Source organism: Eublepharis macularius, chromosome 8 (assembly GCF_028583425.1).
Source record: "Eublepharis macularius isolate TG4126 chromosome 8, MPM_Emac_v1.0, whole genome shotgun sequence".
NCBI lineage: Eukaryota > Metazoa > Chordata > Lepidosauria > Squamata > Eublepharidae > Eublepharis > Eublepharis macularius.
In genome coordinates, this window is record NC_072797.1 from 45,460,573 (window position 1) to 45,483,330 (window position 22,758).

General features: G+C 37.3%; 1 protein-coding gene across 3 annotated transcripts in view; it reads left to right on the forward strand.

The window, feature by feature from the left end:
• Positions 1–22,758, forward strand: part of XRCC4 (X-ray repair cross complementing 4) — a 194,026-nt gene that overhangs the window by 49,882 nt on the left and 121,386 nt on the right. For all 3 annotated transcript variants that reach the window (XM_054987082.1, XM_054987084.1, XM_054987083.1), the window contains exon 4: positions 20,936–21,102. In XM_054987082.1, the coding sequence (XP_054843057.1) occupies positions 20,936–21,102 (167 nt within the window). The remainder of the gene's footprint in view (positions 1–20,935; positions 21,103–22,758) is intronic.

Here is a 22,758-nt window from a genome sequence, read left to right on the forward strand (position 1 = left end):
CTGTGGACTCACTGTCTATGTTAACATCAAATGCGGCATTTCATCAAATTAAGAGTAGGTTGCTAGATATAGAGCGCCAGAAGTTATATAGCCTGGCTACTAAAACCTGCTCTCCCCTGAGCTTTGAAGCCCCCCTCACTGTAGGGAGGATGGCTCCATATTTATCCTCCCTGCAGGTGCCCCAACTTCGTAGAGCTTTTTCTTTGTCCAGGTGCAATGCTATGCCTTCGGCCATTCTACATGGCAGATTTAACAGGATAGACTATTCAGCTAGATGCTGTTTATGTGAACAAAAATGTGTCGAGTCAGTTACTCATGTCCTTTTGCACTATTTGTATGCTGGTATACGTCAAACATACTTAAAAGCTGTCTTAACTAGTATGATGGATTGTTCTGACTCGCTCAAAGTCTATAGACTGTTGAACGATTCCTTTCATGATGTAACCGAGAAGGTGGCTGAGTTTCTCCATTCTGCCTTGAAGTTGCGTCAAAGGATATCACGGAGTTAAGCTCTAAATGTATTTTTGTATTTGTAATACAGCATTCTTTTAACTTCGTTCTTTCTATTTTGTAAGTGGATAACTTGAATTGCTGCTATATGCCAATAAAGGCTAACTTGACTTGACTTGAATGTTTGTTCACATGACTGTTCATATACACGTGACAAAGTTTTTGTAAGATCATACAGATCTTTATAAATCTGATATGGAAAAATGTTTTCAATTGGAAACACCCTATTCAATGTTGAAGCACATGGTTTGAAATACCAGACTCTGTGTACTTAATTATACTTTATGGGTAGACACTAAAAACTTAATGTAAGAAGTGTCACTCAAAAAAGTATAATTTAATTAGCACAATAAACTCCATAGGGATCAAGAAGTCCTGGTATCCAAGGGAAACATCATGGTTTCCAAGTACTTATTAGAGTCTGATGAGTCTTTGATCCTGCTAATTTTGTTTCTACGTATCTCTAATATAATTTAATTTTTCTCCATTCATGACTGTCACATGCAAAGAACATTTTAAAAATGGAAGAATTTACATACTTAAATATAAGAATTTGTCTGAGTGGAGTATTCAAGTTTCTGTTTTTAGCAAGAATCCTCCTAGAATCTCTTAAGAAATTATACACTGTATACCATGTGATTTTTACAGCCACTGATTTAATTGCAGAAGATTGTGCATGAAGAAACAGGAATAAGCATGTGTAATCAGCAAAGCTCTGTTCGATCCTAGCATGTGGCAAAAGTCTTGAAAAAGTAACAAACTTCTAAGAAATAAGTGTTCATAAAATTAATCCCTAAAGCTTTTATCTGAAGAAAATTAATTTGTAATTCATTATGAATAACTTGTATGACAGCAAGAGGTGTTGATAAGCATGGTGCTGATAAGACCAAGTGTGCCTTTCTATTTGGTTTAATTAACAAGTGCTTGCTTTTCTAATGTGGGTTCCAGTCCAAAGGATATGTATGCTAGAATGGAAAATTAGGTACTTGTCAAAGGCTGCATTTTATTTATTTATTTTAATATATTTGTATACCTTCTTTCTTTTGAGATGCTCAAGGCATCTTACAGTTTAAGATATGAAAAGGCAAAGCAATAAAACAGTATTAAACAGCAGAAATTGGTTAGCAGGAGTTGATGGGAGGGAGTTTAATAGGGAAACGAGGAGAAGGCTGTCTCACCTGTATTCTCTTAGGCAGTTGAATAGAGTCTTCAAGAGCTGATGGCATGAGCTCCCTGTCTTGGACTTTTTGTAGGAAAGTAACAGTTAATTAGCAGAGTTTAAGGCAGAGATTGTGCATTGGGATTAATGAGAACAGAGACACACTCCAGTATAGCTCTGTAAGAATACTTTACTACTACATAATGGATAGAAATAGGATTACATTGGAAGAAAATAAGAAATTGCTAGACTGACTACATCTTGCTATTAAAAGGTAATTCAAGATTTAGAGTACAAGACACACTGACTGACTGAGACAAAGAGCAATAAAATCAGTATATCGCATCACTTAATTGCCACACACCCCCAAACAGGTTACCCAATAGAAAATCCTAATTCTACTTCATTATGCTTAGAGACTCCCCTTTCTGTGGTGGGAATCCTTACTCAAGGCCTAAGGGGTTACATGCAAATAAGTTTAACTAAATAAATAACATGAGTTTAACTCTTTCATGACTGAAATGAAAACACTTGCTAAATCCCAACGCTTTTCTCTTGCCTTCCTTTCTTTTCAAGGCACTCAGGTGTTTCACTAGTCTAAGGAAAGCTAGGAGCCTGTTTCCTGCTTCGTGTGGTACAGACCTTTCTATGCTAAAGAGGCAAGTCCCTTGTCAATTTTAAAAGCATCCTATCTGCATCCAGTTTTATAGATACCTGGGTTTCTCTTGTGTTTCCCGCCTTCTTGGATCTCAAAGATACACTGTTTTTTACCAAGAATCTTATGTTTGTTTTAGATAATACCTCTTATAACAGCAGATGTACCATTTATACAATGGCAAAAAGATATTTCTAAGTTTATATACAATTTAAACCAGAAGCTTTCTTGTTAGGACTAATGGACAGACAGAAAATAAACATGATATTTTATTTTATTTATTTATTAAACGGTGGTGAGGGTACTATATGCTCAAAAGTGGAAGAATCCAATGTTGCATTCAATAGAGGAGTGGATGGTGAAGATGATGGAATTAGCCGAGATGGCTAAATTTACAGTTTTGATCAGAGAGAAGACATCCTCCACATTTATAGCAAATTGGAAACCCTTTATTGACTTTGTGCGTGAAACTGAAAAAAATGAACTGATTATTTGTTGTTTTGAATTATAAGAGGGAGGGGAGAAAAAAAGGAACTGCGGAAAATTAGAAGTTTATGCTGATAATAAGAGTACAAGTGTGAATCTTGTAATTATGTCAGTGTCTGTCATAAAGAAAATCAGAAGTGATTCCTATATACTTTTCCTTTCAAATTTTTTTTTTACTCCTTTTTTCCTTTCTCTTTTTTCTTTGAAAAATCTGTATCCTTTTAATATGCTTAATGTGTGTGTGTGTGTGTGTATAAAACCACACACTCTTGCTTTTCTTCTTCTATCACCTGAGATAATTTTTAAGACTTATCAGACAGACTGCCCCAGGTCAGCCTGTTACGGTTGTGTACTTGTGTAAGAAATGGGGCAGATTTCTCCCCCACTCTGCTTTCTTTAGGTCAGTATGGTAGAGTAGCTTGAAATAGCTGCAGAAGTGGTGAGGATAATCCAACAGGTCTCTTCACTCCCAAATCATACAACAGATATTGAGAGTGACATATGAAAAAGTAAAAACAACAGAATACAGGGGGGAAAAAACAAAAGTAAAACATAGTTTCTGGCTATAATTTATCCCATTTTCATCTCCCAAGCTTGGAAACTGGATCAGCCCCTCCCCCTCTAAAATCTAGACTTGGCACGGTGGCAAAAGTTTTGCTTATTTTGTGCCCACATTTCAGGGGTTGTGCAGGACTGATTAGTTATCTTTTTGGAACAATCAAAAAGTCGAGTGTCTGTTAAACTCTTCCTGAAGGAGCATTTAACCAGTGAACTTTTCCCTTAGGATCCTAGGTTGTTTTGTGCATGACCAGACAATTGTGTATTGTGAAAAGGGCGGGGTGTAGAGAGAACAAAGACTAGGCATCAGGTTATGAAAATTCTACACACACCCCTAGCGGGTTGATAGGATGGCCAAGGTGTAACAACTGTACGGAGATTCTCTCCCTCCTAGGGTTGCCAACTCCAGATTGGGAAATTCCTGGATATTTGGGAGTTGGAGGGGAGAGAAGAGTTTGGTGAGGGGAGGGACCTCAATGTGGTGTACTATCATACAGTCCGGCCTCCAAAGCAGTAATTTTCTCTAGGGCAAGGGATCTCTGTAATCTAGAGAGCAGTTTTAATTTGGAGAGATGTCCATGCCCTACCTGAAGGTTAGCAACCCTTCTCCCTCCCCCTAGGATGCTGATGTGCTTGGTCGGTTTTGGTAAAATGGATTTTTTGTGTTTTACTACAAACAAAACTAGATATCTCTGTTTTCCATCTAAAGAATAGGGATCCACCCATAGCGGGAATAACTGGTAAACAACACTATGGTTGTGTATAAGATTCTAACCATACTACTGCTTTGATTTTACAGTTGTGGTATCTTATGCTTATGTTTATAAGACATCTATTTTAATGGAAATGAGAATAAATATTAACAGCCAAGTAGAGGAAATCTGAAAAACATTATACTTAATGCGCACATTCTTGATTGCACTGGTTCTTAAGGTATTTGCAGCTCTCAGGACAGCTGCAGAAATGAGTATTCATATTTTTGTGCTGTGGATATGGTAACTATGGTGCTCCAATCCAAAAATACTGCCTGTGTAACTTCTCTTCTAATTTTTTGTTGTATGTGTCTAAAACAAAAAATAAAAATTCCTATAAAAATGGATTGTTAGTCAAATGCAAGGAGTTTGCCTCTAATGTACACTTTGTACCCAGTTTACATTAAGTCCTCAACAAATAGATCCAGGAAACCTCTGCCCCTTGAGTACCACCTCTGTTAATCTTGGCACGGCTGTTATTATTCAATTTGCACATAAGCAAATATAATGAAGTTCCAGACATCAGAGATTTTCTGTGAATGTTTCATTGTATTAAAGCATTTTGAATATAGAAACCAACTGAAATAGCAGATTCAGAATGTTATAGCCAATGTCTGTACCTGTAGTTTGTGAGGTGGCTGATTGTTGTACCAAGCTTATGTTGGACTTTTGTTTTAAAGGACTGTTAACACCTAGGTGCTGAGCAGCAGGGTCATTATTTACATAGTTACCACAAAATATCACTGTGTATTTCACTGAAATTGAACAGCGACAGCTCTGGAAACAGTGATAACGCTGGCTTACTAGCACATTATATCCTGCCAGACTGTGACTACATATTCGAATCTTGAAAGCTAAATGGGGTCAGAGCTTTGGAGCAGAGATATTCAAGGACACTCCTTTTTGCTGCACAAAGGACTGCTGGTTGCCATGTATGGCACTCTGTTCAGTCCCTCAGTTTAGGAGGGAATTGGTCGTGATGCTGATCTTGAGAGTGCCTTGTCCATTTTCTTTACCCTTAACCCCATAAGGATTAGCAAAGGATATGTGATGTTATGCAAAGCAAAATAAGCATGTTTTGAAAGATGGAGAATATAAGTAGTAATTTTCATCACCACTGTCAGCTTTTCAGGAGCATTATTTATTATTATATTTACTTTCATTGTCATGATTTGTGCTAGTTACATTATACAATACAGCAGTAATTTGAAACCTTCCATGTGGAATTAGTGGCTAGTACCTTGACCCCAGTCATACTGTTATTTATGCAGCCAGCAGACTTGATTGTAAACTGTGCATGCTTGGAACACTACCCCCTCTTTCCTTAAGCAGGTGTGGACACTGCCTGAGAGAGAGAGAAGTCACAATGAATGTTTGGGTGTGTCTAATTATCAAAATGGCTTGCTTGCATGAAATTGCCATTGCAAATGAGACAGCATTGACGGGGTTTTCACAGTGCCTCAGGTCACAGATAATCAATGAAAATGGTAGCTATGGGGTACTGAATGAAGTATGTGCATGGTGAAGGGTAGGATTTGGTAAAAGAATAATAGGAATGGGAGACAAATCTGGAGTGGACCAGAAAAGCTGTTCTGAGAAGTGGCATCTGTATTATGCATGTACAAAAGTAAGTGGAATTCATATATCGTTTGTATCTCTTCACAATAAAGCAGTCCGTAACTTAAATTTTGCAGTGATAATGAATATGTATAGCAGAACTGCTATAATAGAATGAAGAGAAAGAAAAGATTTCTTGCTTTTAAGAATCGATAAGAAAAACTTTCAGATCTCTTGTACAAAAAGCTCAAGTTAATTGGTTTTAAATTGTTGTGTCCATGTTGGTGCCAGGATTCCTTCTAGGTTCAATATGAACTATCCACTTTTCCTCTAGATAATTTTATGACCTATTTCTCATATTGTTCATTGATTTGCCTGAGTAAAAAATGTTTCATGCTAATAAACCTCTGACTATGTGTTGGTTATGCTGTACACTCAGAAAATGGTACCCCCATTTTCTATGTTCTCTTCCCTCTGCCTCTTCTAAACGTTAAACAGCTTTCTTGTATCTTTGTCTATACTTTAGCCTGTAGCTTTGTTTTGTCCAACTTCATACTGTAAAAGTTATGTCAACAGTGCTGTTCTCCTAAGTAGAGTTATGTCCTACTAAGTTTTTTAAAGTGAGTAGGCTTAGAAAGGTGCAACCCTACTCAGGCTTGCACTGCAAAATTCACTTTTAAATTAACTGTTAGATTGTGGATCGAACTCACTGTTACATTTTAGACCTAATTTGTATGTATTGTTGTAAATATTGAATAGTCCTTAAACCAAGTGCTTTCAAAATGTGAGGAAGGCTTCTAGGCGCCAGTGGACATTTTTCCTGGCCGCCTCTGAAGGCTATATGTGAAGTAATTCATTACAGCAAGAATTCATGCATGGGGAGCAAGGAGGAAGATGTAACTCAGGAATGAGGCTGGGGTCAAGGTTGTGTAATAATTTTGAATAATTTTCTAGGAAGAACGAACAGAATTTTAAAAAATAAGACTATCACGAAAACAGGAAGATAATGGAGTTCAAATCCCAATATGACTAAAATCTAATAGGCTTTTGTACAAGATGTGTTATTGTACAAGAAACACAGCATAGCTAGGTTAGTGTCTGCAACCACTATCACATCTAGTTGTATTATGTGCTGTCAAGTTGCAACTTAACTCATGGCGAACTTAGCAAGGAGCTTTCAAGGCAAGTGAATAGCAGAGGTAGTTTGCCAGTGCCTTCCTCTGCAGACTTTTTTTGGTGGTTCCCCATCAAAATACTGACCCCACTTAGCTTATGACATCTGATGAGATCTGACTGTATCCTGTTGCCTTCCTTCCCACAGCTAGTTAAAGTTTCCCCATAATTATACTTTACAACATTTTTGTGACACTGTAATGAAACTCTATTAACCAGTTACAAAAATTTTACTTTTACATTTTTTGATAAAACAGTTTCTTTGAAAATATCATCCACATATATTTGGTTTGTTTTTTAAATTAACAATTATATATATATAAAAGATAATTGAATATCTCAATTAACTGCTACTATGACTTTGATATAATGGAGGATTCTTAAATATTCTAAATATGGCACAGAGCCATATTCAACAACTGAATATTCTGGAACTGAAAATAATGGAAGTCTTTTTCCATTTATAGCAGGAATATGTTTAAATTGGAGTAAAATTTACTTTAGAAAGCCATTGTAATAGGCCTGTGTTATGAGTATTTGATCAATAATTGTTGCTGCCAAAACTTTTAACAAAGAATGAATAATAGGAATCTGTAACTTTTCATAAAGCTCATAAAGAATCTGACAGAAATGTGTTAATCCTATTTTATCGCTAAGCAATTGTGTTCATTACTTGTGTAGAGCAGTTCAAACAACTGTTCATATTTTCTGACATACTTGTTGATATATTTCCAGAAAAATGCAATTGGAGTGGCTCCACTTGCTTTACACAAGTAATGCACATAAAAACGGTCATGTCAAAAATTCATCTATCCAAGTAGTAGCTAAAATTCTTTAAAAATCCTTGGGCCGCTGAACAAATAGTTGTCTTTGAAGGTTGGATCCAGACTAAATCAGCAATTTTCACCAATTTCCTCTTCCTACTGTAGATCTCCTCAAGTCTATGTGCAGGGTCACCAATCCCCCAAAAGCAGCATTTCTTGGAGATCAATGGACTGCAGTGGGAGGGAGAATCAGAAAGCTGCTGATAGGAAATTTGGTATGGATCCAACCTTGAAGCTTTAGCCTGTTGCTTCCTCCGATATCCCAACACTGGTGGTAGTCTGTCACAGATGCCACATTTTTGTCAGAGGGTACATTCTGGGACAATTGAAATGTTTGTACTATCTTCAGCATTGGAGATCTGTGATTGGATCTCTTGATGTATCATTTATCCTCAGCTGTGGATGGCCATGATATGGTTTAAGAACATGGAGCTGGTGAAGCAACCTTCTGAGTAGTTGGCCCAGTGAGAACTGACTGCTCTGGGATTCTTTATGCCCCAGTAGGGGGGGAAAACCGGCACAATATTTTACCTGTATTTTTCCATATAATGACTTAAAGCAGTTCATGGAGTAGTACTAATTAGGAAAATGCTTTATGGATGAAGAATCAACCCCCTTTTCACTGCTGCCACCCTGATTTGTATAGTTCGCCCTTATGATTGCTTTTTGATGCTAAATCAGACATTAAAGAATTTGCTCACAGATGTTCAATGTTTCATGTAGTCTGATCCTAAGTCTGAAAGGATGCCTGCATGGTTAAGTCAAGGAAGCCATAAAAGGGAAAAAGGCTTGTTTTAAAAAGTGTAAGGTCTGCCCCAATGAAGTGAACAGACAGCAACATAGGGTCTGGCAACAAAAGTGTAAATTAGGCATGTAAAAAGAGAATTTGAAGAACAGATTGCTAAAAGCATCAAGACCAACTATAAGTATTTCTTTAAATATATCTGGAGCAGAAAACCAGTCAGAATAATAGTTGAGTCTTTGGATGACCAAGTAATAAAAAAGATTGCTAAAGGAAGATGGAGAGATGGCAGAGATGCTAAAGGAATCCTTTCATGTGGGTAGCTGTGTTAGTAGAAGAGCAAGATTCAGGTCCAGTAGTATCTTAGACCAACTAGATTTCCAAGGTATGAGTTTTCGAGAATCAAACCTCCCTTTTCATCTGTGTTCACTGTGGAGAGACATGTACCCATGTCACAGCCATTATCTTTTTCAGGAGGGAGTCTGAAGAACTGAGTCAAATTGAGGTGATATATATATAATTTGTTACTGTACCAGAGGGCTGGAGAGTAGCAAATGTTATACTAATTTTTTAAAAGGGCTCCAGATTGGAACCAGGAAATTACAGGCCTGTTAGCTTTATGTCTGTCCCAGGCAAATTAGTAGGAACTATAATTAAAGATAAAATGATTAGGCACATAGAGGAACACAGCCTGCTGAAAGAAAAAGGAAGTCTTGTTTCACCAACCTTTTGGAGTTCTTTGAGAAACTGAATCGATACATAGATAATGGTGATCCAGTAGACACTCCATAGTTGGAGTTTCAAAAAGCTGTTAACATGGCACCTCACCAAAGAACCTCCCCATTCAGAGGCAGTATGCTTTTGAAATACCAGTGCTAGGGGGAATATCGGGGAAGGCCTCAGCCTCTACCTGTTTGGAGTGCCTCTCGTTTCGGGCTTTTCCCATTTCGTGCCCATGTCTACTAAACAGACCACTGATCTGATCCAGCAGGGCTTTTCTTATGTTCTTATTGTTTAGAAACACCACTCTGGACTGACATTCCACAAGTCTGGATCTTATTTGCAAAATGAAGGCTTTTTTTCTTTTTGCATTTCTCACAAAATGGAAAATAATTAATGTTTTAAGTATGTTTGATGCAAAATAATTAATGTTTTGTGTGTTTCAGATACAAGGTGCAATATATCTGACCTTTCAATATTATCTAGTTTTAGGTGTAATTTTCCCTAGTTCTTCTGCACTTTAATAAAGGTACTTCTGCACCTCATTATAAAAAGTCAATTAAAGCATTTTAGACTAACCACAGCAGGACTAATTTTTTAAAAATTACTTGATAAGCATTTTCCAAAACAATTTAAAAACATAATTGTTTAAAATGTAGGCAGCAAGTTTTAGCTCAATTTTTGCTCATTTTGCTCAATTTGATTTTACTCAATAAAAGTTTTTTTTTTTTTTAGTATCATTCTAGTTTAGAATGACAGTAAGCGTTTTGGTACCAGTTTGTAGACAACTTATACTTGATATATTAAGAAAAAAAATCCAAAGAAGTTATTCAGACAAAAGAAGTTTAAAAGCAGTATATTATGGAATTTGTAACAAATCTGGCCTCAGGAATTCATGGGATGTATGGGGGGGGGCATTCTTAGAATGTGTGTCCTTTAAGATACCCTCCCAGCAGAGCTGTACACAGGAGGGGGAGGAAACAATAAAGTAAAGTAAAATGAGTTCATTTGTTGTTACTACCCTTTATTTTTGGTTCCCAAAAGAATGTGTTATTTTCGTTTAGTTTTTCATTCATTTGGAAATGAATGCCTATCTCTAAAATAACCTCTTCCATCAATGTGACATTTTTGGAGGTTGCTTTATAAAGTCTGTTAAAATTGATGTGATTATGTAGAGTTAAAGAACAATTTGTTAAATAGAAGGCATGACTTATAACAGTGGTCTTCTGTTGAGTCATCTGTTGTTGAATTCCTCATTATAAAAATCTGAAGATGCCATAGAAATTACGACAATTTTGAGTTGGTTAAGTGGCAGTAAGAGATGATGATATCTTTTAAGTTTTAAGAGTTGGTGATATGTATAGAATGAACATCAAATTGAAAGGGTCTCTCAGGAAGGGTGCTGAATTTTTTCCCCTCAGAAATCTTAATTTGTGTTCATTATTTTTGTTATTACTTTCATCAGTTTCAAAAATGAACATGCTTTTGTTCTAGATCTTGTTGCTGCTGTTCAGTTGACATGAAGTTCTCAGGGACTGGATCCCTCTTACCCAAGCGGGAGGGATCCTCCCTGCTAAATCTGAAAGAGGAGTGAGAAAGTATCCTAGTTCTATAAGCAAAGCAGGAAGAAGAAGTTGTTTGGAAACTCAAGAGAGTAGGTTGCTCAGCAGGATACAATCCCTCCTCTTCAGTAGGAAATAAATAGGACCTTGATAATAGGTAAAATAGAAACTGTTAAATATGGGATTGTGAATAGCAATGTAAATTAAACTTTAACATAGCATAAAGTTTGTAGTTACAAATGATTAGTAAGTGCTAGTCATTTTAGCTAGATTCTCTTGGAACTTCAGAAAGATCTTACAAATCGGGGAGGGGGGAGCCAAGGAAACAGAGTACAGTTATTTCAAATGAACCCAGTGTTATTACTCATACTGGAAAATTGTTTGTAGTACTTAGTTTAGGAAAACTTATATTTTGCCTCAGTCTAGGCATTATCTCATGCTTATTCATATTCACGGGGGTATACATTGACTTTCCAAGCTAGAAACCAAAATAAAAAAGCTGAAAAGTGCCCCTGCCTGCCCCCCCCCATTATTGAGACTTTAACTCTCTGATTTCTGTGTATTCAAGAAGAGTTGAGTTTAAATTACTGCACACCACTGGCATATTAATTTCAAGGCTACGTTTAAGAGGCACTTTATATAGTTTCCATTACTTCTCAAGCTAAAAGGTCAACACCTGAAAGGGAAGTAGTTCCCAAGACATGTTCTCTACATACCTGACATTTATTACTCTAGACATTTCAGTGTGTATTTTATTAAGACTTAAAAAAAATCAGTCTGGATTTTGCTTATATGAATATAATCAATTGAGAGCTAGGGTTTAACATTCTTCAAACGATGTGGCAGCTACTGCATTAAATGGTGTGTATGTGTGTGTTTAAGTGCTGGAACTATTAATCATAACTTCTGTTAATTTTATTGTGCTTTGACAATAAATAACTATTATTATATCCAGCCTAAATCTACATTTTTAATTATCCTGTAATTTTTAAAATTTTCATTTTTAATAGAAATAGCTATATTTTGCCTTTCCTTGTCACTCAAGGTGGCTTTGCAGGTTACAATTAAATATTACAATTTAAAATTAATAGAATAACACCCCAGATATCCCCTCTCCCCCAAAGATGGCTGCAGGGGAATATAAAATGACCTTGCAGCACCTCCCAAAGATTTCTAATGATAGTGCTTCCCTCATTTCTTCAGGTAACCTATTCCACAAAGTGAGAGTTACAGTGGAAAATGCATAGTAGAAAATGCATTGGGCCATCCTATTGGGAGAACAGCTAGTAGATAGCAGTCTACTGAGTGACAACATAGAACCCTATGGCACTCATTAGGACTAATCCCTACCAGTTGATTTTGCTCCTGCAGTAGATAGCAGTCTGAAGACTGTAGTTGGTGCAGGAAGACATATGGGAGGAGATGGTCATTATGTGGCAGCTAAGCCATGAAGGAACTTTAAAGGTATGACTAGCACCTTGAATTGAACTCAGAAGCAATCTGGCAGCCAATGTAGCTGTTTTAAGATAGGTGAGATATGTTTCCATTAGCCTGTGACGATCAAGCTGATGCAACTTTTCAGGTTGTCTTCAAGGGTACCCAACATAGAATATATGAAAATAATCCAGCTGTGATGTTTTAGAAACATGGATCAGCAAGGAGAGATGTATTGTCGAAGGCTTTCACGGCCGGAGAACGATGGCTGTTGTGGGTTTTCCGGGCTGTATTGCCATGGTCTTGGCATTGTAGTTCCTGACGTTTCGCCAGCAGCTGTGGCTGGCATCTTCAGAGGTGTAGCACCAAAAGACAGAGATCTCTCAGTGTCACAGTGTGGAAAAGATGTAGGTCATTTGTATCTACTCAGGAGGGGTGGGGTTGAGCTGAGTCATCCTGTAAGAGTTTCCCAGGGTGTGGAATGCTAATGGCGGGAGGCTTCACTGTATCCTGAGGAGGTTCTTTTGCATATGGATTGGTACTTGATGTGCTAATCTTCTCTGCAGGGCTATTGTCGGGGATAGAATGTTTTGTTAGCCTGGTGTTTTTCAGAACTGGAAACCATGCTCTGTTCATTCTTAAGGTTTCTTCTTTCCTGTTGAAGTTTTGCTTATGCTTGTGAATTTCAATGGCTTCCCTGTGCAGTCTGACAAAGTAGTTGGAAGTGTTGTCCAGTATTTTGGTGTCCTGGAATAAGATACTGTGCCCTGTTTGCGTTAGGCTATGTTCAGCCACTGCTGATTTTTCAGGTTGTCCAAGTCTGCAGTGTCTTTCATGTTCTTTTATTCTTGTCTGGATGCTACGTTTTGTGGTCCCGATGTAAACTTGTCCACAGCTGCAGGGTATACGGTATACTCCTGCAGAGGTGAGGGGGTCTCTACTGTCTTTTGCTGATCGTAGCATCTGTTGTATTTTTCGGGTGGGTCTGAATACTGCTTGAAGGTTATGCTTTTTCATAAGCTTTCCCATCTGATCAGTAATTCCTTTGATATATGGCAAAAACACTTTTCCTGTAGGAGACTGTTTTTCCTTGGTTGTTTGATTCATCCTGGGTTTGATTGCTCTTCGGATTTCATTTCTGGAGTAGCCATTTGCCTGAAGTGCGTGGTTCCAATCACCACCCCCGACAGAAAAGAGGCATAATGAAAACATTAGTGGATCGTGCAAGACGGATATGTGAGCCGCACTTTCTCAATGAGGAAATTAATCATCTAAACCACGCACTTCAGGCAAATGGCTACTCAAGAAATGAAATCTGAAGAGCAATCAAACCCAGGATGAATCAAACAACCAAGGAAAAACAGTCTCCAGAGAGAAGATTAGCACATCAAGCACCAATCCATATGCAAAAGAACCTCCTCAGGATACAGCGAAGCCTCCTACCACTAGCATTCCACACCCTGGGAAACTCTTACAGGATGACTCAGCTCAACCCCACCCCTCCTGAGTAGATACAAATGACCTACATCTTTGTGACACTGAGAGATCTCTGTCTTTTGGTGCTACACCTCTGAAGATGCCAGCCACAGCTGCTGGCGAAACGTCAGGAACTACAATGCCAAGACCACGGCAATACAGCCCGGAAAACCCACAACAACCATTAGACAATCTTACCTGGATTTCAGGGGTACCCAATTTTTTTGGTATCCTTGAAATCTGGAGCAGGAACAACCAATTTTTTTTTGTGCACATCCCTAGTCCCTGCATCATGTCTACTTTAGCCTTAAGAGAACAATGACGTATGGGCTATGTCACTCATGAAAGAGTTTTGCTTATCAAATAATAGTTGGATTTCTGAAATCTCTTGTCTGTGAGTTCTGCATTCATATACTAAGTAAGCTCTATCAGTAAAAGCAAGTTACTCAGTAACATGTGTTTGGCATATTCACTTTAATTGCTTTCTTCTGTATTCCTGCTAAGATGCTCAGTAGCAAAGGGAAAGCCCCCCCAAAATGTTTAGCCACTTGGGAGAGTCACTACTGCTCTTAGTATGTGGCTGCACACACTTTCTCTTTATTGATTTTCTTTGCTTCGTGTAATCTTCTTCTACCCCTTTGCTTTGTATTTAAATCATCGACACTGGTTACTTCTTTGAGAGGTGAACAAATATCCTTGTATGGCACTCATTGCAGTACCAATGCTTGAGGAAAGGGTTTCATTTTCTAAAGACAGGCCAGGCAGTGAACAGACCATTCAACACCATTTATAGACCTCTGTTTAAGAAATGTTGAAAGGGTATTACTAAATAATATAACAGCTCATGGGAATTTCAGTTCAGTTGCAGACAAATGAGAAAAAAAATTAAGATTAAAAGACTAAAATCTAGAAGAAAAGGAGGAACAATAGGAGTGTCAGGTGCTTTTTTCCCCACCACTATTTACATTTTTATCAAAGGAAGACATAAAAATATACACACCAAAGCTCTGCATTAAAAGAATTCTGATATAATCCAATAGGGATTTTGTTGATGAAGTAGTCAGAAGACTGGAATCAAAGTTTTTAGTCATCACTACTGTGGATACTTGGTATACTCTTCTTCCTAGAATTTGCTAACATAAAGGCTACTTTTGCTTCCATATTTTCATCAACAGTTTGAGTAATCGTCTGTACACTAGTTCTTTGCCACACCTAGAAATGACATGGTTGCTGTTGAACATTATCCCTGGAGATAGTGATGGCACAACTTTAAAAATATATCAAGGCCACTCACTGATTAACTTAGGAAATAAATGGCATAATCTTTTCCAGATGGATATTTGTGAAAACAAGTTTTTCTTTGTGTAAAGTTTAAATAAGAACACTTGGAAAGGTGCTCCCTTAAACACAAGGTAATGTTTTTGAAAGGACTTGTTTTATTAAAATTTTGGAATGTCATAGTTGTGGCCTCGACAGAACATGAAGTTCATGTACTGTAAAGCTTGCATCTAAATATGCCCTTCTGAACCAAATGTTTCAAATATATTTTCTTATGTTACAAAAAGAATGGTTGGGTCCACATATTTTTGTTGTTCTTGTTATGGAAAGCACATAGCACTCTTTTACACCAGAGTAATTCTTTTGTAATACCCCTGTACAAAATAGTTATAACTGAAGTGAGGCAGACAGGTAATCTTACCGACATTATTTTTCTGCCATGTTCTTGCTTCAGCAGCTGTAGCAGCATGACACTCTATTAAGTCTATTAAAGTCAGTGAGCAACTCTATTTAAGATAGCACTGTTATAGTTTTTCCTTTTTTGGTTATTGATTTGGATAAAATCTGTTATATCCTACTATTCCATATACATGTCTATAAAGTGGCTTTCAACAATAAATAATTAGCAGTAAATATTAAAATCAGAAACAAAATCAAAATAAAGAACAGTTTAAAATAACATCTCATTTAAAATCTGCAGGTAGAACAAGTTAACATAGCAACACATTGAAATTAGAAATATTTTAAGATTAAAAATCCAGCATAAAATCAGAAAAAGCCTTTACAAACAGGAGAAAGAACAACATTCTATCTGGTAGGTAATTAAAAGACTTGGGAATTTGTGTAACATATTTACCTGGTGCTTAAAAGATCGGACATCTGGTGCCAGGTAAGCTTTTGTGGAGATTTCAAAAGCTTGGGTGCCACTGAACAGAAGATCCTATCTTGGGTGCACACCTAGCAAAACCCTAAAAGCGGGAGCACAGAAAACATAACCTCTATTGATTACTTAATCAGAGAAAAAGCTAATATTTTTGTGAAGGGTTTTTTTGTCTGACCAAACTTTATTTATACTGCATTTGAGAAAAAGTTTCTCAAAGTCACAAAATACGCATTTGAGAAAAAGTTTCTTGAAGCCGCAAAAATATGAAAATAATAAATTAATGCATTTGTTATGTTCATCATACCCGCTTTGAAAGCAAAAGTTCCTGCAAAGGGTAATAAGATGCAGTGAGAACCTTTAGGTCTTTCAGTAACCAAATAACCTATGATCTGTTTACCATCTCTGCAGTTGAAAATGAAAATGCATGGTTTCACCCTGGTTGCACTAAGTTTAGGTATACAGTGCACACCTGTCTACAAACATCTTCAAAGAAAGTTTGTTGAGAGAAAACACACCTTTGCTGAATTCTCAGCAAGGCTTAGTATTCTGTATTTCAACAAGTCTAGCTTTCATAATGTATTTTGCCTTGGACAGGAACTAAGCTGACAGGTCCAGAATTTCTCAGGTTGACTTTTGTGTGTATGTGTGTATGTAAGATAGTTAAACATATGTTTAAAATGGGTGGTACATTTGTTATATTCTACTCTTCTGCAAGAAAAGCTGACTTCAGTGATAACTAAGCCACTAATAGCAAAAGTAAAATGCCATGTGGATGTTTTCAAGTTCTGAGCTAGTGCTATATTCATTCAGAGCTGAAATACTAAATCCACATTTCTTGACTAGAGCTACTGGTACCTGTTTTTTCTGAATATTAGTAAGTAATATCAGTATTTAAAGTGAATATAAACTGGAGAGAATATACTAAAATACCAATATAGAATGGAGTAGTGGTATAAGAGATGCAGGTGAACGAGAAAGGGAAAGTTTAAGGTAGTTCAAACTAGTGGCAGACCTACCATGGTATAGAACCTGAGAGGGTTCCTGTTTCAGTACAATTAATCCAGAGGTATGTGTGTCGGGGAGACTTTTCACGCTGCTGTGATGGGAAAAGCAGGCTCCCCCTGCCTCTTTTATTTAGCTGAGAGTTTTCTTGAGGCTTGGTGGGGAAAGTACATTTGTAAGAAAGGTCTAGCTTGGACCCTATGAATAAGTTCCATGAATGCTAAATAGCCTCTCCAGACTACTCTTCCTCTTGCCACTAGTACTTCCATTTGTGCAAGGGTGCAAACCTTTCATCTTGCACAAATAGAAATAATAGTGCAAAAGGAAGAACGTTGTGTGGCAGAGGCTGTCTACTATGGAACTCATTCATAGGATCCAAGCTTTTGTCTTTGGTAATTGTTATAGGACAGGTTAGGTCACATCTTTCCTCTCCTTTTTGTTCTTTTTCTCTATGCCCTCCCATCTGCTTAAGACTGGGAACCATTAGTAATGGGAAACTGTCATTTTATATTGTACAACAGTTACCACAGGGCATTTAAAAGAAAATTATAATTGGGCTTCCATTTCTATAATTTCAGATCTTTCAACTGGTGGTATGCTCTGCATAGTTTTTTTAAAACTATGCATGCATGCAGGGAAGATCTTCCATCAGTGCTGTGAAGGCGGCCTCCCATATCAGTTAAGAAAAATAAAAAAACATGCATACTCAAGACTCTTGAGTAATAGTTGTACTCACTGATGAATTTGTTTTTCTCATTGCTGTTGCCCTTTCAAGACTCTTGATGTGACAACTGAGTTTCTGTGAGTTTCTGAAACTCTGATGAGTTTCAGAGTTGATGAGAATGCATATGCAATGTATGTATGTATTGTTCATGTACACTACACACCTTGCATTTTTCTGTGTCCTTGCTTGTTTTTGGACACACCCTCCTCCAACTACCCTCTGAAATCAAACCAGCCAATGCAGAGGGTTGGACATTGACAAAGCCCATGAGTTGTTGCTGAATAGCAAAAGTACCTCATTGCACAATGAATGATCGTCTACACATGTCCCATGGCTTAGAGAAACAAAGTTCTAGGTAGATATAATGAAACTCAGTTCATGAAGAACTAGAAGAAATCCTACCATCTGTCATAGACGGCCTTAGGAATCCAATCTCTTCAGTCCCTAAAAAGTCTGTATATCTAGAGCAAACTCACGAGACTGCAACAGCCTCACTTTTGCTGAATGTCATGAAAAGATCACGCAGAACCAGCCATTTGTTTGTAACCAAGGTGCATCAGGAGGAAACCTTAAACAGAATCAGAGATTGAACTGGAAGTGGAAAGTGAAGCTGCTCTTGCAATGAGAATGAATTCTGTCACTTCCTACTTTGGTGCAACGGGAACACCAGTATACTACACCTTTTGTACCAATAGTCAGGGAGCACAGAGGTTAATAAAATCTAGCCCGTACATATTTACACCATTTTTCACTGGAAAAGAGTAAACCAGGTACTTTTCATCTTTAAATTAATGCAGCTTCAATGGGTTTAATTTTATTGTATCAGTTACTAACATCAAAAATATGCATTTTTAAAAACATTTTTAAAAACTGAAAGGAAAAAGAATCTAGAAATATTTTTAATTGTTGGTGGCACTGTGTCCCTTACAGGCCTATTCAGCAGCAAAACAGAGTTGAAGAGACTTAGGTAAACTCTAATGGCTTAATCATATTGCACAGACATTATCCCAACATACTTATATGGAAGTAAGTTCCATTTAAACAAAGCAAAAAAAAACGCAGAGTACAGAGAGAGATTTTGTTCAGGTTTTTTCCCCCTAACACTGGTGCTTTGTAAGAACTTTAAGAATTACTGTGTAATTTACAGTGTTCTACTTTTGCTATTAATTTTCATTAAAATGTCATACTTCTAGCATTCAAATTTTCTGACTTCCAGTCTGTATTTAAGCAATTTACTGGTATTGGAGGAGAGTTTTATGGATATCATGGATAGCCAAAAAGACAAGTAAGTGGGTTCTAGATCAAATCAAGCCTGAATTCTCCCTAGAAACTAAAATGACAAAACTAAGGCTATTGTACTTTGGTCACATCGAGAAGACGACTCACTGGAACTGAGTTAGGAAAAGTTGAAGAAAGTAGGAAAAGGAGAAGACCTAACATGAGATGGATTGACTCAATAAAGGAAGTTTGTAAGACCTGAACAAAGCCGTTAAGGATAGGATAGTTTGGAGGTGCATAGGGTTGCTTTAAGTCAGAAGTAACTTGATGGCACATAACACACACACACTTTACTGCTTGACTTTTGTGTGTCTAGCATATGTCTACTGGGTGTCTATTTGGACACACAGCTATGACTTTAAAATTCTCTGTGTACCCAAACGAACAAACACATACTACAGTATCTTCCTTATTTTATAAGACTGTTTACATTGTAATTTAGTCATTTTTTAAAAATCACTACTGTTCGGAAAGACAATAGGATGCTGTTTGCTAGGGAAAAGGTAAATGTTCTGCAAGAGGCATGATAGGAAATACCCTTCTCTTCTAACTAGTGCCAAGCTGTAAGAGGTCTTTTTGATCATTGCAAACAGGGAGTTTTGGAGGAGCTGGCTGAGTGCCTCTCTATATTCAGAATCAGAATAACAAACAAAAGAGAGTCTGGGCTGAGAGTCAGTTGAGTTCATTGTCCCCTGGGTCCACTTAGAAATGTCAGTGACGTATTTAATGGACCCCCAAAAGCGTGGTGTTGGGTCTTTGCTTATTGAATGTTTTTGTCGGTAAGCAGGAAAAGGAAGTAGAAAGAACATTAATTACATCTGCAGACAATGCAAAACTAAATGGCTGCAAAGCACTGGAGAAGCAGCAGGAAGAAACAAATTGATCTATAGAGATTTCAGAAATGTGTAGATTTTAATGAAATTTGATCAATCCGGGGGGTGGGGGTGGGGATGAAATCTGACACATTGGGGAAAGAAATAGGGGAGATTGAGAAGTCAGGGGGGAAAAAATTTTGTGATTGACCACTGTAATGTACTAAGATTTTCTCTATTAAATCTTTCAGTGATATCTCGAGCTAGAAAGTCAAAGAATAGTTTACTAATACATTTTGATGCAGCATTTCTTCATTTTGTAGCATGATGTTTTTATATGTTTTCATCAATTGTTAACATACCTAGGTTCTTCCTTATGTCCAGGCAATAAAGCTTTATTCCTTTAAATCAAAAGTAACCATGTATAGCGCGTGACTGTAATCATACTGGAGGTGCTAGTAATCAAGGCCATTATTGTGTACTGTGCAGAAGATGAGATACAGTAAAGACACAGTTCAAATCTTTGTTCAGCCACAAAGCCTAATGGAAGAACTTCATTGTCTAATATGTTCCACAATATTATTTTGAGAAAGTGGGAGGGCATGTATATTGTCCTGTTCTCCATGGGAATAAATTGATAGATGAATACTTTGTATTTCCCAGGTGGTAGCAAGATTTCTTTGCAAACTAGGTAATTTTAACTTTATTTTCCCAAGAAGGTGTTCCCGGCATAGCTTATTGCACTTTTGAATTCTGTGTGAAGTGTTTAAAAGAATTTTGGCGGTTTATTAAATGACATGATATATGCGTCATATGCACGAACCGCTGGCAAGGAAACTAGGAACAAAGTTCTGAGCGTTCTCGTAGATTTTTTTGCACATGAATTTGTCATTATCAATAAGTACAAACTTTAAAAGAATTCTAGGAAGTGTAGAAATATTTTAACCTCTAAGGTGGCCAATAACAAAGAGAGATGACGTGAGAGGTATATATTTACCCAAAATAGACCTGTTAAAACCTTCTTTGTGCTATTTTATGGTAAATCTTTTGGAGACAACACCTTACATTCCTTGTTTGGGTGGAATCCTGTTTGCAAATGAACTTAAAAGGAAATTAATCCTGCTCCAATGTCCAAAGTCCAACTTGGGATGTCCAGAGAGATCTCCTAGAGTGGGAGACAACAAGCAAAACATTTCAATTGTGTGTGACTTCCTGTACAAAACTTCCCCTGGTTGTTGTTGCCATTCTTAATGGGAAATAATTTGTCTAATATAAACTATGTGCATGTGATTAACAATGGACTTCTGGATCTTTTCTAGCCAAGTAAACTTAGTTTTCCCTTTGCCCTAGTTTAGACTTGGAGCGTTGATTCTACAAAAAGTCTCAAGCCCAGCTGAAATCATTAGAGATATGATTAGCTATTGCCTAGACAACGTAATTCAACTGCAAACCAAAAATGAACACTTACAAAAAGAGAATGAAAGACTTTTATGCGATGTGGATGACCTGCAGGGACAGTAAGTTGGAAAATAATATTCATAGGACATTCTTTGTTGGGTCTTTCCTTGCTGTGTTGATTATTGCATTCTACTTACCTAGCAAACACAATACTAGCAGATTTAATTATTATAAATTCCATTCTACTTATGTAAATATTGAAATAAGCATGTTAATCTGAACATAAATATGGATATATAAATAATGTGGTTGAATGCAGAAACACTTCTGGTTGTGATGGACAAACCTGGTTCATGAATCCCTCTTCCTCCTGCCCTTATGCACAAAGCATGATTTCAAGCTTCCTGGTTTTGAAATCACTGAATCAAAATCAAATGAACATCAAATGCATTGCCCTTTCTATGGCAATCTCAGATATTTATTTGTTTATATTTATTTAAAAATTTGTATACCACCTTTCTACCCAAATTGGGGCCCTAGGGTAGTGAACATTAAAACATTAATACTGAAACATTTAAAAAATTTAAAGCAACATTAAAAAAAATTAAATGTAAAATAACATGTAAAATAGTATAAAATAATAAACACACATACACACAACACCAACAAAAGGGAGATATGCATTTATCTCTCCTATCCTCCCAAAAAATCCTGGTAGATCAGAGGAATTGCATACCTCACTTTTTCTAGTGGGCCCGGAACTATGGATAGTTGCTGGATTCTGTGCAGCTGCTAGTCTACCATAGTTTAATGCTGATTTAATTACTTATATCTTTCATTTTAATATTTTTAATATTTAACTATTTCCTGAAAATATTTTTGCTATTCAGTGTCTTGTTTTGCTGGTTGGTGATAGTAATAAATGATTGATTGATTATCAAATGCACGTACCTAGTCAAATTGGAGTTTGTTTCCTCCTCACAAGCTTGGCAAATTGACATCGGATTCAACTCTTCTGAATCTAGGAAACTTTCCTTCAGTGTTTTTGTGCATGAGGGGAAGGGGGAAGAGTTTGTGATCAAGGCAACAGGGTTTGTGCCTTTCATTAACACCCAGAAGTTTGTTGTGATGTTTGAATATAGCCTATATTTCCTTGGCACATGTGTGAAGCTCAGACAGCTAGGGATCTGGGGACTAGCCAACACACCCTTTAGCACGTCAGTTCTGCTGGACCTAGACTGTATAGAGGAGGGTAGGGGATTCCAGCACCCTTGGCCTTCTTCTTTGTGTTGCCTTAGGCTCATCCAAAGTGAGCTGAATAAACTCTCTACTTACCTAATCCTCTCTGGCCAGTTTGGAAGGCATAGGGTACGTTTTTGCAATTAATAATGATCCTAGTCTCTAACTGGGCAATAGTTGCTCAAACCCACCCCCTTTTCTCTCTGGCTATGACTGGAAGCGCCTGGCATCCAGCTGATGGAAGTGTGGCCCACAGCTCTTTAAAGTGCTGTGTTCTTGACTGTAGCCCCCATCATGGGTGTGCCTTGCTGGTGTGGCATCTTCCTCACCCCCATCAGGCAAAGAGTGTTACACCAGGCTGCCTGTTGGGCTCTGGAGCCTCTTTCCCCTTTTTTCTTAGTGCTGCTATGTACAGGGGTGGCATATTCACCCCTGGACAACATGTCTTGAAAATTGACAGACATTGTCAAGAATTTCTTACATATAAGCTTCACAGGTGTGAAGTGTCCGTTATCTGAATCCTGGAATCTCACTAC